Below are 17,599 nucleotides of genomic sequence, written 5' to 3'. Positions count from 1 at the left end.
CATGTTAGCCTGGAGTTTGCTGCAGGCTCAGAGTATGGAAGGAAATGTTTGACCAACAATGCCAGACCCTCATATGCTCATCTGAAACACTGACTCCAATATTGTTGTATGTGGACTGCAAGCATGGCTGTGGAGCGCAAGGTGCTCCTTTAGTTAGTAGAGCTAAAACATATTAATTAGAAAATTCCCCTCGGAGGATTTGCTGCTGCTGAGAAGTTTGCAAGGTGGAACAAGCTGTGCCTTTATAAGTAATCTTCCTCTGGGGAGGTCGCTGGTGTTCTGGGCTGTGTTGCAGCCCCTCGTCATCCCAGTGAGTCCTTCAGGCAGGGGGCACACGGTGTGTGCAGGATTCACCCGCTGCATCCTCCCAGGTACCGCTGGAGCCTGGAGAGAGGAGCCAGCACACAACAGGAGCAGATCCTCCCTTTCCCCTCCTTGCCCTAGCAGTTGGTAATTCAGGGTGAAGCATTGGCTGGGTACCTGCCCTGCCAGGCGGCGCAGAGAGGGTTAAGGTGCTTGATTGACTGTAAGCAGGGATGTGACAGACTCTTATCTGATGGTGGGGTGGTTTGTTGTTTTTTTTTTTGTTTTTTTTTTTTCCTTCTGTAAAATGTCAGCCATTTCCTGATGAGCCTGACGGTGGTGGTGAATTTCACACCTTTTTTCTTCTCTGTGTGGAAACCTGGGTGTTAATGGTAGCGGAGCAGGTCTTGTTTTATAAGGAATGAGGCTGCCTCAGAACGGAGGGAAGCCAGAGACGGGAAAGGAGGTGAGGAAAGGGATCCAAGAAAACTGCCACTTACAACAGGCATTAGCTGGATCGTTTTGCACTATTTCTATTCGGAGCATGTAGATATATTATTTGCTAAGTGCATTTTTGCTATGCAATGTTGGAGTTTGGCTAAGAGCTCATCACGAAAATAATCCCCTATTTTCATTTCAGAGGGAAATTTAGCATTGCAACAACTGAAGATGGAAAGTTGGTCAGTTGAGCAAGTCTGCAACTGGTTGAAACAGAGAAATTTAGGAGAACTAGTTCCTAAGTTCCGTGGTAAGCATTTTTATTGTTTGGGGGGATTGGTGCTGTTTGTTTGGTATACCTTGCTATGCATTTTATTGGCACTGCCTGCCTTGTTTTGGTTTGGGGCTTGTGTGTACATGCTAACCTCAGACTTTTATAGAAATTTATTAGGGTGAGAACTGACGTAGATCTGATAAATCCACATAAGTGAACAGATTTGTTACAGAGTCTGAGAAATCCTGGGGGACGAGATTAGGTCTGTATATAAATAGGCACACCTCAAATCAGAGCTGGCAGTTTAGAAGTCCTGACAGGGCCTATTTTATGTTATAGAAATCTTTTGAAATAATGCAAACGTAGTGTGTAAATGTTTTTGTTCTACAGAAGAGTGCACAAGAAACTGTAATGTGAACAGCCTATTTCTTGTGTATTCTGTTAAAAAGCTTTATTTCCTTCACCAGCAAGTAAGAGTCTCCTGTGATTCAAGCAAGGCCTCTTTGAAAGCATTAAAATTGTCACCTCTGCTTCTGTGTGTTTCAGGCTTGGCTCTGTGTCAGGGGAAGGTATCTGGCCAGTGATTAGGACTCCTGGCACTGCCTGGGAAAGGGAAAGCTGGAGATGACTGTCAGCAGTACAAAGCATCCTTCCCTTTGACCCATCTTCCATCACCGTGTTTTTAGGCATATAGAATGTAACTGTAACTATAAAGCAATTTTACAGTAATGATTTTATCCCCTTCAATCTGCAGAAGAAGAAATAAGCGGAGCAGCTCTTCTGGCCCTTAATGATCGCATGGTGCAGCAGCTGGTGAGGAAGATTGGGCATCAGGCAGTGCTGATGGACCTGATTAAAAAATACCAGCAACAGAAGAGTGGGCTGAAATCCCTTACATACTGTTGTGAAACAGCTTCTCAAAAATTTCCAGAAATAATCAGTGGGTGAGTTTGTTCGTGGCACAGCAAATATCAGTCTGGGTATAGTTGTGTTCTTTACATGGCATTTTAAAACTGGCATTTACTAGCTGTTCATCTGTACCTGGTTTTTATATTTTGAGTATGTGGAACAAATGTGAAATGTAAAATTGGGTTCTTGCCTTGTGGTTTTAAACAGAGCATCAGCATTCCTGAACCATGCCATGAATTAATTTAAACTTCCTTCATAGCCAGTTTTCATTTGAATGAAGCACTGTCAAACTTTCATTATAGCTAAGATTTTCTCTGTTTAATATATTTAGCTTTTGAAGAACTTACTTTGAAATGCATGCAAGTCTTGCAGTAAAATAATGATTTAGCCAGAGATAGTATTTGTCACAGGTGTATTGAAAGTCAGTTTATCAAAGGAAACTCTGGATTTGGTCCAGATGTAAGCATTTAATAATCCCACAGTGGGATTATAGAAATTTATTGTGAAACTAGATAGATTTTTAGAAAACAGTTTCCAGGGAGATTGTCCTCAATTATTATCTTCTGGCTCTTGGTTGAGCAGGTTTTCTTTGTTTGTTTGGGGTTTCTTAGGGGAGGGAGGAAGGGGCAGAGTTTGTGGGGTGTTTGGATGAGGGGTTTGTTGATTCTCCCATCCTTACCTCCATTCTGATCTATTCTAAGTCTTGCAGGGTTATGTTTTTCTGAATGTCTTGGCTGAGGAGAGAAATCCTGACCTCCAAGTGGTCCCTTTTAAACCCAAGAATTCTGGCTGTAGAGAGCAGCTTGCCATGGATCCAAAATGCATTTTTTTTCAAAGGAAAGGACTCTAGCACTAAGGCTGCATTAGTCACAGTAGGATTAATCCCAGAGGATTAGAGCTGCAGAGCATTTGCCTTCATCCAAAAGGAGTCCAGGCTGTGCACTCTGAGGTGATTAGCAGCCCAAACAAAAGCGTGATAAACAGCGATAACCGAGTTACTTCCAAACAACTTGAGCTCATGAGCAGAACTAAACTGCCTAGGGAGATACCTCCACAAGGACAAGAGGATGTATTTGTGAAACTCCTCAGGTAACTGAGAGAAGGGGATTGCAGGAAGAAGACCAAGTCACTGGATGTGAGATTTATCTCAGGCCTGAAGTGTGCGATCACAACCAGTCTCAGTTCTCTGCACCAAGGGCCTTCCTATTTGATTTACAGGAAGTTCCTGCTTTAGGGGTAGAGGTGTCTGCTGTGAGGAAGACTACTCTGTGTATTGTACTTCATCCAAAGTGTGGTGGATATGCCGTGATTTCAGCAGGGGCTTCAGAAGAAAACATGTCCTTATGTTTGGGGCAGTTAGGATGTTGCTTTCTGACTTTGTCAGGGGTGCTTGGATAGATAGACTGTGTCTCAGATGTGACTGTAGGTCAGCTCTTGCAGGTCAGCCATGCTGTCCCACAAAGAGCACGCAGTGGCAGTAGCATGAGTGCAACAGTTGTGCTGTGAAGTCCTGCAGACTCCAAAAAAAATTTAAATGCTTAAAATATCAAATTTTATTGAATATCATTTACGTTAAAATTTTTCCCTACTTATTCTCCTTCCTGGAAAATATGCTGCTGGTATCCTTCTGTTTACAGGGAAGTTGAGTAAATAATCTGTTGTTCCAAAATAGTTTTTGTGTCAGCAAGAAAGACAGGATAAAATTCAAATAAGTTTAAAATGCATTCAGTCATGATGTAGGATGAGTAAAAAGTCAATAGATTCTGTGCATTTTGGGGTATAAAATTATGGAAAATCACCTATAGTGAAAAGAGTTTTTTGTTACAAAACTGAAAGTTGTATCTTTATATGCAGATAGCTCTGACCCTCTTTTCTTAACACTGCAGTGCTTTCCTTGTTGATGTAGTTCAAAATTATTTTTGTCTATTTGGTACATCTTGAACAAAATCCCGTAAGAATAATTTCTTTTGATCTAGTTCAAGGACTCATGACTTAAGTGTATGAGACACTGTTTTAAACAAATGTAAAATTCATAGTTCTGATAGTTCACAGTATATGTGAACTCACGTTTCCTCCATTGCTCCCTGATGTTAGGCTGAATTTCAGCGAGTAGAGAAAACATGTTAAGGTTTGCAGTTAGCAGCATCCACAGCTGGGTGTGTGATCCTCCTGTGGTGCCAGAGAACAAAAGTGAAATCTGAGTTTGCATGCTCCTAGCTCCTGTCATGCAGAGCCCAGGTGAAAACCAGCCATCTTTTCTGTTTTGCAGAATTATTTCTCAGTCAGGCCAGTTCCCAGAGCTTGCTCGCCCTGCCAGGACCAGTGACAGGGTGGAGAGGGCATTGCTCAGGGCAGGGAAGAAATCATCATCATCATCACAGTCTCTTTCTGGGTCAGCTGAAGTCACTGTGGAGCTTCCTAGAGCTGTCAGCAGTATCTCCCTGCTGTATTTCTCATATAAATGCCATCCTCAATTCTTTTTGGTGCACTCCTGGCTGCCACCTCTTTATCCTGGTGTCCTTGGCTCATCCAGTGACTGTGTGTGAATTGTGCTGACCTCTCCTCCCTGACAGAAACAGAAAGTCCTTGGCTAGATGTGGAATTTGGAGAGCAATAGGTGAGCACTTTCTGTGTGGAAGTAATAGATTTTGGCTGATTAGAACGTGGCTTACCTCTCCAGCAGTTTGGATTAGGACATGGAGATGCCATCCTGTGTCTGTCTCTGGTTCAGTGGAAGTGTTCTCAGTCACACAGCAGAAACTGCTTATGTGTGTATGAGGAGCTCACACACAGACATTTCCAGGTAAATATTAAGGGCCTTCCACTTTCACAATCAATTGTTTCTAAGAGCCACACAGAGAATATACTAAGGGGGTTTTTCTTTGTTGTTTTGTTTAACTGCATGGCTGAAATATATTGCTTCATGGAAAGGGAGAACTCCCCTTATAAATATGACAAATTTTAATGTCATTTCCAATATCAACCTTTTGTGTGTTGAGTGCAACTGAGGCTGGAACAGTTTCTAGAGCATTTTTAGAGTTCTGATGTTCTGAAGAGAGGAATTTAGGAAAAAAAAAATAGTGGTTTATGATTGCCATGAATTCTTGGCAGCATAACAGTATCCCCTATCTTAGCTCTGCCTTTCCCCCAGTATGGGGGAAAGTAAAACTGCTGACATTGGCTTCCACCAACACATCTACCAAAACAAGAAATAACAAGAATATGAGGAGGGAGAGAAGTAGACACCAAGTTTAAATGGAAAGTACTGGACTGGCTCATAGCAAAGTGGGTATCTAGTTTTGTTGCTAGTGTTGAGCTAGAGCTGGAGCAAACGGCCAGGATCAGTGGACTGGAAGATCAGGAAGCACTCGGAGATCGTCTAGAGTGGCTGGAGAAATGCAAAACTGACTTGAAGCTTTTGACTTGACCTCCAGAAAAACCCAAATTTTCAAGATTCTAGTTAAATAGAAATGTATTGAAATGCTGTGTAATTAGCTCTTTCAGCCCAGCCCTTACATGTTGCTTTGCAGTGGTTAGTTTTTCCCAGAGGTTTGGGGATGCCAGATTATGAAGATGGATGTTACCCTGCAACTCTGAGAAGGCTGATTTTCTTGGGATTTGTAACTGTGTAGGAATTAGAATATAAGCAGGCAGAACTTTCTACATTTTTCCTTTTAATTTGTCAGTTTGATAATTGAACTGAGAAATTGATTAAGAGGCATGAGCATATAAAATCATGACATATTTGAAATGTTGATTTTTCTACTTTTCTGTTTCTGCCACTGGTGTTTTAGAACCCTAAATATCCTCTTTTCTATAAGCTGCACAAGACCTGAGAGTGACTTTTGTTCTTTTTTTCTTTTAGGGCTACTGACAGACAGATGATAATTTCTTCTGGTCCTGTGGAGCAGAAGTATCGGTGTTCACATGAAAATGAGAAAGGACTAATTGATCATAGAGTGCTAAAGCAGAAGTGAGTTTATAATATATTAATGAAATTTTCTTTGCCTTTTGAAAATTACATAAACACTTCTTCTTGCTTCATTTATAATTTTTATGAAGTGATCTCAGTTACTGGAGGTAAGGTTCAGGTATATCCAGGTGTATTTGGAAAACAACAAGAACAGAAATTTGTTTGACTGGATGCAATAGCCTGATGGTGTGATTCCATCCTCAGTCCTTGCTCACTGTTTTGTGTTACCTCATGCAGAAGGCAAGATACAGGTTTGTCTTTATTTATCTGATTTTTAAAAATCATATTTTACCTATGTGTTTTCAACAGCAATCTAACAAATGAGTCATTACACAGTGGAATATGGCTATTCAATAAATTGTGTGCTTGAGGCATCTTAAATATAGCACTTGGGAAGGTAGGCATGCTGATTCCATTTGCACACTCATTTTCCTTGGTTATCAAAATAAGCCTGCCTAGAAACTGGAGGCAAGACAATGTGATGTGGTTTTTTTTTTCTTTATTTTTCTCCTACCCATGATTTTCTTCTTTGAGATGGGCAGTCAGTGTTGAAAGAGTGCCCTGTTCCTCTTTCGAGGCAATTATTTTTGTGTTTCCAAAGCTTTGTCTGCTTCTCATTATCCCCCTTTATTTCCACCTGTTACAACTTCTCCCCCTGCCTTTCTCCCCCGTAGATATGATTTGATGCTTTTAAAAGTCCTGGTGCTTCTGTTTTTAAAAGAACATCCCAAAAGCTCCAAAGGTCCTGTCAGCATTGTTATCAAAGAAACAAACCCAAATCATTTGAACCCTTGGAATAAACCACTAATACGATCCTGCAATATTCGGCCTGTGCTTCTAAAGGATGCTTATTTTAATTAATTTACCGTGTGCTGTGTAAAGAGTTTTAATTGGGTTGTGTAAATCAGAGTAACCATTACACAATGCACAGTTTAAGTTATTGTTACTTGGCCAGGATTATACTTACAGCCTCTGTGTCCTCATTCATTTCATCCAATCTGAAAAGAAAAACTTAAAATTTTTGGTTGACTATTTTTTTTGGCTCTGGTTTTGTTTTCCCAGAAGATTCATGGAGCCACAGCTTTAGTAACTGTATGATTTTGCTGGAAGTGAATTAGTGGAGGCTTTTATGGATTATTAGTGCTGCTGAATTAGCTCCAAGTTTCTCTGAGTTTCCTGTGTAGGTAGTCCTAACAACGGTGTTAAAAATACTCTTCTATATTAATAAATATTACCAAAATATTCAAATTGTTTCAACACAAAAATAAAGACTGACTGGAGGAAGCAATTGTATAATTTGTTTTCTTGTATTGAAATTGGGCATACATAAAACCAGATGAGGTTTGCAACCTACTGCAATGGAATAATGCTTTGACACAGTGACAGAAGTAAAACCAGCCCATCTTTTTGTTAATCTCCCAAGATTAATCTTGAAGCAGTGCCTGTCTGTGAAGACAATAAGATAGACACAGAGGACAATTCAATAAATACATTTCCCATAGTCCTGCTTTTCTGTACTGGAGTACCAGCAGTTTTATGGCTCCTGACAGCCTGGGGTTTATCTTGTTGCTAAGACAGAGGCTTTTTATTATTTGTAAATACCTAGTACTGCTGTGGAAAACCAACCTTTTATTGGTTGGTTTATATGTTGTCTGCCTTTCCTCAACATATTTGCTCAGCAAAATGACATCCCTAATGTATCCCTTTTCCACTGTTTCCACTATGATGGTCCAGCTGTTTTCCCTCAAGAGTAATGTCCTGATACATCTTTATTTGTACATTTATTTTTTCTATAAAAACATGTTCTGTAGCTCTTGAGTGCTGTGTAACAGGTTTACTGTCTGAATGCCTTGGGGTAATTTGCTCAAAGCACAAGGAGGATAACAAATCTTCCAGCCAACCTCCACAGGTTTGAACTTCCCTATTTGCTGGGATTTTGGAAAATGTGGTCAGTGCTCAGTTAAGGATGGGCATAAGTGTCCATATACCAGTAAAGCTATTTCCAGCATTGACAGAATATTGGTGCTGGTGCCTGCATAAATTTGAGCTGATAGCAAGGACAACAAACTGGAAGATTTACAATTACCTTTACCCTTACAAATCTGCATCCATCTCTGAGATGGCCATGATGGCCTGCATGGGTCATTCATTCCTCAGTGGAGGAAATGTCTTTAACTAGGTCAGCCCCACATCTTTTTTGGTCAGGCTATAGCAACTGCCCTGACTGGTGGGTAGCTGCATGGGAAGTGTCTTTAATTATGGTATGTTGTTCTGCTCATGATCTTTAGAGAGCTCCTTCCTTTGCCTCCCCTATAACCTGTATTCAGTATTGGTTGTCTGTCTGATGTATTTTATCAGAAAAACACTTATGCTTGTGCTTTAAAAAAAAAAAAGAAAATTTTAAAAGGAAAAGAGAAAAAGAGCAGCTAGCCTGAAAAATTGTCACCTAGTCAATTACTTCAAATCATTTTCCTCCATTTACACAAGAGGGCAAATATTACTTTTATATGACATAGATATACACACACATGTAGCTATAATCCTACAATGAAAACTCAGCAGGACTGTGCTTTTTCTTCTTCAGCTGAAGAGTTTCTTAGTTTCTAAGCAAAGACCTTATTCTTGATATCATCACACATACTGGAAATAATTTTGATGATTTTTTTTTCAGTTAGCTCATAAGGACACGAAAAGCTGACTTAAAAAAAACATGTGAAGTCTTTGACAGTGGTCAATAGTAGGAGAGAAGTACTGCCTGTCTATTTTGATCAGGAGTATAGATGTCAGATGCTGTTTGATTATACCTTTGGTATAACATATCAGAAGAACAATTTCATTTTTGATTTCTGATCATTTCACTTCAATTGTTATTGCATCTTCATGAAACCTGTCTTATTTGTGAGTTTTGGTTTGGTTTGTTCAGGGCTTGGGGGAGATGCTTTAAATTTAGGTTTTTAATTTATGTGGATGCAAGAATTTCTGCCACATTTGTTTTACGTCAGCATTTCATGTCTCTGTTATTGCAGCAGGACAGTTAAGGATACTAACCTACAAGACCTAGAAGACTCACAATAATAGCTATTGTCAGTTCTTATTGCCTCGATATTTTGAAAGTCAAGACAACAGGACTCATGGTTTTGGAGCACCTCAGGTCATCAGAGCTGAATTTATTGGCACGGTGCTGTGAGTCTTCCACAGAAGTTTACAGGAAAAAAGAAATAAATTGCTATGTCTTTTCCACACCAGAAATGAGCAAGTCTTAGAAATGACTTGCAGAAGACATTACTTGAATTGCCTTATTGAGGTCTAGCAAAGTCATAACAGCAGCACAACAAAAATTCCAAAACCCCATAAAATTCTTTGACTACAGTATAACATATCTTACAGGGGTGAATACAAATAAACCCTGTTTCTTTTAAATGGCTGGATTTAACTGGCAGTTTTGTCAGTCTGATTCCCTAAGGAGCATTTTTTCTCCCCCTTTCTGCAACCCACAGCTGCTGCCCTCGCATAAGGCGAAAGTGCAAAGCCTTGCCTTGTGTGATGTAGCTCCTCAGACTCTCAAAAAGCCTGGACTCCTTCTAGAAGAAGGTTGTCTCTGCATCTCGCCAACTTTTTTGGAAGCAGATTAATTTTGTCTATATCTTTGTGGTCACACTGAGCATGATGGTTTCTATAGAATGGGGAAGGTGAAGTGGGAGCTCTCTGGGGAATGGGCAGCTTTGGCACATCTCACAGCTCCCACATCCCAGCCTTGCTGAAGTTGTGGGTAACTTCTTTTTCAGTCTAAAGGATACCTGCCCTTATGTTTAGTGGGAACTCAAAAATAGAAGACATCATCAAGCACTAGGTAGACTGCAAATCCCAGGCTTGAGGGAATAACTGGGAAACCTCATATTTGTGCTCAAAAGTTGGAAATGACAATGAAGCACTAAAAGAGAATGGCACGAAGATCTTTCAGGCACAGGTATCAGAATTGTGAATAGAAAAACAGAGCCCTTTTTTGTCTGACTATTGAGAGGCAGAAAAGTTTTTTTGTATTTTCATCTTCTCTCATTATTTCTTCCTTTTGATGGAAATGGTCTTTGCAACCTTAAATGTTGTCATAAAATTGAAGCATATTATACATGTGTTGGGGAAATGGAACATTTTTTTACAGCTGAAGACTTTTCCTTTCTTTCACATCTGCAAGTTCCTTGTTTTCTCCTCTGTTTCTCCCTTGGATTTGTTGACATGGACTTTCTTCCAGGCTACAAACCTTCAGACCAGAGTCTCTTGCTGATGTGTGATGTAGACATGTGAAAGGTTAGACTTTCATTTGTGAATAATAGGAATCTATTGAGACTTCACCTATGTGCTGAGTTTTATGTGGATATACTGGAAAGGGGAACAACTCTTTGATGTCAGCAAATTTCTTCTTAACTGCCATGTCCTCTGACTAAATGGGATCTGAGCTGATACAAGATACAGCAATAGGTGCCTGACTCACAGACTTTAGCAGACAATAAGAAAAGCTTGTGCCACACAGCACATTTATGTGTGTGCTCAGTTGGCCTTTAAATCACATTGGGCCCTAAATGATCTAAATAGATCCTTCTTAACAGTATGCTCAGGAAGCTTAAAAAAACCGAAGTGTTATTATGATTTAGTGTTTGATCTTGTTTCTAGGTATCTATGGCACTTTACACAGCAATCTTGATTGAGTTGTCTGTATTGATCCCAAGATTATTTTTACTGACTCGTTGCAGCTAATGCAGGTGGCTCTGTGTGATGCTGCATGGCACTGAACTTGGAGAGATGATGCTGTGTTTGCTCCCCACTCTTCTCTCCAGTGTAATCTAAAACCATCGCTGAATGGTCTGGGTGACACTGCAAACGTGTTACTCTTTGTCTTTTTGGCAGTAAAAGAAGGTATTCCCTGGGATTAGGGATGCCAGGGGTTATATAATTCAAATAGATGGATCTTTGAGGGCTCTTTGTGAGGTTTTTGGTGTTTGTTTTTTCGTTTGGTTGGCTGGTTTGCTGTGAGGTATTTTTCCATCTGAAGGAGAAAAATGTTTCCTCCCAAAATAATGCTGTTTTATAGCTTCATGTCTCAGTAAACACGCTGTGCATGAGCAGAGTAAGGTTACAATGGAGACAAAGGAGGAAATAGTTGTGTGAGACAAGACTGTGACTGAGCACATTAAAGTGGCAATCTACAAAAGCTGAGTGGTAAAAGCTCTGTGAATAGTTGTCTCCTTGCTGAGGAGGTGCTGCTTAGGATGCAGTTCCTGACTGCAGCTAAGCATAGAGAGACCAGCTTGCTTCATCTGAATTGGTATTTCACTGCATGAGAAGTCATTTTGGGGGGCTTAAGCTGTAAGAAAATGAAATGAAAAGAATAATTAAGAACTTTGTCACTGCAGCTCCTTGTAACTTGCTGCAGGATTCCTAGTACCAGTGAGAAAGGGGTGTAAGTCAGACATGTGACAGTGGAGACAGAGGGACTGAAATTTTGCCTTAGCTAGCCATTGGATTGATTTAGCTGTAAAATCAAAAGCCTCAAGAACTGAGAGACAGGAAAAGATATAACTTGAGATTTTGAGATTTTGATGAGGCTTTTTTTGCAGTTTCAAGATTTTGATCTAATTTCTACCTCAGGTTAGCTAGAAGAGGTATGAGCAGAAACAGGCTACATATATTTGTACCTAAATCTCAAAACTGTATGTGCACTGGGATTTCTGTGTAGAGCCAAAACCTTCCTTGATTGTAGAGGACAGCATTGCAGCTGAACTGAACTGTTCTTTTAGTTAAACAAGTTTGCATGTGCGCGTTTCTGAGGATAAGTTTATGTGGAGTTGTGTCTCTTTTCAAACAAGATTGTATTTCATTGTGAAATATTATAGCACGTGTTTAACATGACTTCCCAACAGCCATGAGTCCAGCTAAAACTAGTAAAATGTTTAATCTTGTGTACTGTGGAGACTAGAGGAATTTTTGGATCTTGTTTGGAGAGCAAGGAATTATTTTGTGTTAGGTAAGGTAAATGAAGATAAGTGAAACTTGGAGTATTTTTGTTGCCATGGCAAGTGTGAAGGGACTGGTGGATGGGAGAGTTGCCATGATTCCCTGATTATTAGCCATCCCAACTGCAAGAAAATTTTATTTTCTCAGGTGACTGAATGTAGCCCAATGTCTCCAGATGGAACCTGCTATAAACCCCTCCACTTTTTGAAATGGCTTTTTGGCTTCAGTGGTACTACCAACAAAAGGAATTTCAGTGCTGCTCAGATGAAAAATACTGTAATTTTTAAACTTCTGTCCACTTTTGAGCTATTTTAAATGGTAGCATGTTGAAAATATTGTGTAGTAACTTTTAGCCTGTGTGCTACATCACTTCCATCAGGAGAGTTAGTGAAGGTACAGGATGCAAACTTTAGGGTTGCAGAGCTGCTCACTGATGCTACATTGAACATCTGCACTTTGTTTGCATAGGAGGGATTTCCAAGTGATTTCAGAATCTAAGTTGCGTTTTATTTTCCTATTTGTATATTAATTTGTCTCCAAAAAAGGACATGAACGTGTCTATGTGGATATGTTGTCACTTCCTGCATAACTTTGCTTTCTTTTGGGGCTGCAGAATACAAACAGAACTTCACTGCACTTTGCATCTCCTGTTAACCATCTGTGTCCCATGAAATCTGGTGAGCTTGAGAAGACAGCAGCCCTGACCACTTTGTCTTTGTGCCTGTTTGGCATGGGGGAATGGTAGTGCTGAGTACTTCTACTGATGTTGGGAGCAGAATACAGTACAGAAGCTATATTTTTTTCCCTCAGCACTGCATTGGTGGCAGTTATATTTTTCCATGTATTTATCTTTCCCTCCTGCCTGCATTTCCATGGAAGAAAGATGTGATGGTGATGATACAATCTTTTCTTTTACAGAAAAAACCTGAAGTCATTTTTTGTGAGACACAAGATGTTGCAGTGGACAAGTTCTTATGTTTTGCCAGACTTCCCTTATGATGTCAAGTGCATATTAGCAGAAAAAAAATGCCCTGATCACAGTATGAGAATAAGAATCATTGAATTTTTACAAGCAGACATGACAAAATACCTGGAAGGATCGCTGTAAGTCAACACCATTACATTTATTTGGGGGCATTACCTGTTGTCTGCAGACATAAATTTTCAAATGGATGTAAAGCTATTCTCTGATATATTTGCTTAAATGAAAGAGGCTAAGGACCTGACACCTACTGAAACCAACTCCTACTGAAACCAATAGGAAAATTTCATATAAGCCTTTAAGCTGTGCCCTTTGTTATTTGGAGGGCAATTGATTGCCTGAGAAACAGTCAGAAATGATTTAATCTAGATCAGTATAGACTCCAGTGTTTAATACTGTCTAGAAAACCAAGTATTTCTTTTCTATCTCCATCTTGTTTGCACAGGTATCCGAACAGTCAGCAATATAACATTGTTGTCAATGCTCTGCTCCAGGCTTACCCCTTCCTTGATGAAGATGGGAATGGCTTTGTAAGTATTGTGGGCTTTTCCCACATAATCAATCACAAGGAAATAATCTAGTTCAGAGGAAATCAATTTCAATTTCTTATATACTGGCTCTATTCAGAGTACACACACTTGGCTGTGTTTGGCAAATCACATTCTTATTTCATTGTGTCAATTAAAGATTAATGCAGGTATAGCTGTACCTCAGAGCTACCATGAGATCATGCAGACCTGTCTGTGGATGAAATCCCTGGTTGCTTGTTGGGTATATTTTCTTTCTGGCATGATATCTGCCTGGGGATAAAATTAAATGGTTTTTTTTTTTCTATTTTTAAAAACAAAGAAGCCAGCTCTTTAGAAAATTGTCTGTGTGAGGACTAACATGTGACTGATGTTCTTGCAATGTATTATGATTATTTGTGTGTTAGATATGAAACTACAACATGCAGTAGTACTCGTGGTTTAAAGAATCTAGGTCTAATTTAAAAAAAAAACCATTTAAAAACATTTAAAATTTTGGAATATCATTGGGGGAAATAGCAGAGAGCAGTGGAAAGAGATGATTTAAATTTGAACTACATTTTTTTCACTTCTGATTCAGAATATCTGTCTGTGGTCTTGGAGGACAGTGGTCACCTTTTCACTTCACATCATTTCTTTGCCATGTGATGCTTTTATACCATCTTGTAAAAGCTTGTGAGGCTCAGAGGAGACTCACATATATCTCACATGCCATTACTGTAGAAAGCAAAATAATTTTGGGAATATAAAAAAAAATCATTGAGGCTTAAGGGTAACTATTCTAGTTCTCCCCTGAGCCCAGGCATTGTTGAACAGAGGGACTAAAGAAAACAAACACATATTAAAGAGAAGAGAGGGAGCAAAAGGACCAGAGAGAAACAGCCTGTCCTCATTTTTAATCAGGATACCTCTCTGAATACCCCAGTGGTGGTCCCTGGGCAGGGTCCTGAGTAATGCTGTGGCTTCATCTGGCTCCCTCTGTGATGAGAAGCTGGAACGATATTCAGTTTGTTCCAAAGGGAATTTTACAGCCTTTAACTTTTAAAAGCTGTTTTAAAACAGAGATTCTTAAGCCAGGTTTTCAAAGGGCTTTAATTGCAGAAGGACCATAGGCTGAGTGAAACTACTTACAACTCTGTTCTTGTGGAAACAGTCATTACTTGAGGCATGGATGGCAGAATTGGTGCTGGCAGAAGTTATGTGAGAGATTTCAGCGTGGTTTATCTTTTGATCTTTCCCCCACCTTTTTACTAGAAAGCATTCTAGTAGCTGCAATAAGTAAAAAAGGAAGCTGGAATTAGCAGTCTGCAACATTGCTAGTCTACCACTTTCTGATCCAGCCCCTCTTCATTGCCTGTGTTGAAACAGGAAAAACTGCTCAAAAGGTGTATGCCTGCATTCTTAACTTTGGAGGAGGGTGCCAGAATGAATTAGTATTTTTAATTTGGCTTACTGTTAGGCACTCTGTTCTTCCTTCTTGATCATAGGCACTATAAATACTTTTTTTTTTTTGATCTGACAGTTGTGTGTTACAGCAGTAACAGCTTAAAACAAACCCTACAACAGATGCATAACTGCTTTTCACAAGACTTGCAGTAAAATTGAATTCATATGCCTTTAAGAAGCAAATGAACAGCAAAAATATTTGACAACAGTCTTTTTTCCTTGATTAAAAGATTAAAAAATTAAAAATTTTTGAATTAAAAAAATCCAAAATTTTGGTAGACTTTTCTTTTAAAACTCCTCCAGCTATTAAGGGACTATAATTGTTGCTTTCTGTTCCTGATAATAGTATTAAAATTTAAGAGGTAAAATATTGATTACTGAGAGGTTTTAATACTTTTAAGCTGTTTATCTATAGTAATTGAACAATTGTTGTTATTATTACAGTTTTTAAAATAGTACATTGAAAGCATCTAAGTTTGAAAACATTTGAAATTGAAATTGAAAACATTTAAGAAATTGACCGTCAATAAAATTCAGAGGAAAAGGGGACTGACTGATAGGTAAATGTAGAAGAGGAAAACTAGCATGAGAGTAGTATTTCAATCAAAAATGCTAGTTATGTTCTTTGTTAAATGCATTTATATATAAACTTCTGGGGAGGCAGTTCATATAATGTGGTTTTGGTGTCAACATTGGGAAGGCAGGAATAGCGCTCTGTAAGTTCTTATTTCTCTGTGGACTCCAAAGAGAGCCTCAGGTGGCCAGCTGTGCACAAATGTCAGTGTTTGGTAGATAACCACCTCCTTTTTGTGTCTTGTAAAGCTGGAGAATGGGAGACACCAAACATGGCAATTCAGCTGGCAGAGAATAATGGTTTCCAGTAGGGCTAGTGCAATAAAGTCATTGGGGACTATTTAGAATATCAGCAAGTCTGTTTTCAATTATTGGACTTATTTTTCCTATGACTTTGAAAAGAAATTATAACTTGTTGCATGCATTTAGAAGCCAAAAGGGTTGAGTGCAGTTTGGAGTACCAAGCTTTGCATTCCCTCTGGTGTGCTGGAGCTCACTTCTGCTGTTGAGTGTTATCCTTTCTGCCATGTAAAATGCTCCATACCACTGTAGTGTTAATGACATTCATTTACTGCTTGCTATTTATTGCTGTGCCATGTCTCAGTTCCTAGATTCATCTTAACTCTAAAGTTATCATGAAAAGGAAAGCAGTTTCTCAGCCCTTGGGCTGGAGGAGCAGCCACAGCATTTGCTGGGCTCTGCAGAAGGCTGCAGTAGTTCTTACAGAGATGTCCTGAGAAGGTCTGCCAGTGGTGGTGTGATTTTAACTTTAACTCACAAGTCTTGCAGCTTAAAGCCTTTCACCAGAAGTGGATGTGTGTTGGAAGGGTGCTGCAGAAACTGTTCTGGGCTCCTCCCTGGCCAGTGTGCATGCCTGTGTGGCTGGGCAGGGGCAGGCAGCTGGGCTTCCTGGATGAGGAAAGGGAAAACTCATCCCATGAGGGATCTTGGGGTTCCAGAATTAACATTTTCTTCTGGCCAAGCACAGAAAAATTTGTTTTATTGATGTACATGGATGGAGAAGCTTTGGACTGTAAATATCAACACTTTTATTGCAACATTTTTGCAGAAATGGAGTGAAATGAACAAGTAGAAAAGGGAGAGAGTTCTGTCAAATGTAGAGGAACATGGAGGGAAAACAACAAAAACCAAACATAAGAGCCCCTAAAATTACCACCAGAATTTTCATGACAGAAAAAAAAAATTACTTGCAAAAGTTTGAAAATTCCTTTTTTTTGGTGGGGTTTGTTTGTGGGGATTTTTTCCAAAATGCTGGAGTTTTGTTTCCCAAAATAGTTATTTACACTTCCAAGTTATTTTCAACAAATAATTTAAACAATGTGTGTGTTATGTAGAACTACAGCCTAATATTTTCAATCTCATACTGTTGCAATGAGAGGTCGTTTAAAATTTGTGGTTTCAAGATTTATTAGTAGATTATTCATAGTTCTGTTTTCTCGGTTAAAAAATTTCCCATTTAATTTTGCAGTATGAAAAAATAATATGCTTCTGTGCCATCGGCCCTTTTTCAAAGAATATCCAATTCAGTACAGTCAGGACAATGATTATGACCCTAAATAAATTCATTTATGAATAAAGTAATGAATAAGCCACATATGTACTAGGAATTTTAAAAGAATGTTATTTATGAGGTCAGTCTAGAAGCAGGGATTAAGAATTATCTAAAATTCTAAATAATTATTTAGAAAAAAATTTCTACTAATAGTAAAATTCATTTAAGAAATGGAGAATTTGGAATGAAATTAATTCTGAGATTAACTTTTGGTAAGAGTACTTTAAAGTGACTACATAAGGAAATTTTCCTATGATATTTCCTTCTACTTCCAGAACAATGCTATCCTGAACTAACATATGACATTTAAAAAAAAATAAAAGTCTTCATTTAATCATGGAATAGTTCATTAGATTTGTGATGTGCATTGTAACCAGTACAACATCTGTAAGTTACAGACATATAGCTTTCATAGGAAAAGTGAAGGTCATAAACACGGCAGTCAAAAGCAAGATCTGTGTTTGTCCATTTTACAGGGCTTAAACCCAACAATTTGGAAGGAATCTTCTCCCTTCTTCCATTTCATTTCAGCCAATCTTTTGAAAACCGTCTGGTTCCAAGAAAACATGACACGAGGAAGGGAGAGACAGGG

General features: G+C 39.0%; 1 protein-coding gene across 1 annotated transcript in view; it reads left to right on the top strand.

Annotated features, from left to right (window-relative positions):
- Nucleotides 1-972: 972 nt before the first annotated feature.
- The window catches only part of SAMD3 (sterile alpha motif domain containing 3), a gene marked incomplete at both ends in the record, with an annotated part of 35,278 nt that continues 18,651 nt past the window's right edge, over nt 973-17,599 (top strand). The window contains 5 exon segments of the mRNA XM_084201759.1: nt 973-1,051; nt 1,770-1,959; nt 5,790-5,897; nt 12,825-13,010; nt 13,334-13,418. Coding sequence (XP_084057885.1) covers nt 973-1,051; nt 1,770-1,959; nt 5,790-5,897; nt 12,825-13,010; nt 13,334-13,418 — 648 coding nt within the window.

The sequence above is a fragment of the Fringilla coelebs genome (assembly GCF_963513975.1).
Source record: "Fringilla coelebs genome assembly, chromosome: 3".
NCBI classification, from domain to species: Eukaryota; Metazoa; Chordata; class Aves; order Passeriformes; family Fringillidae; genus Fringilla; species Fringilla coelebs.
Note: the sequence above shows the minus strand (reverse complement) of the source record. Positions and strands in the feature narration are given on the sequence as shown.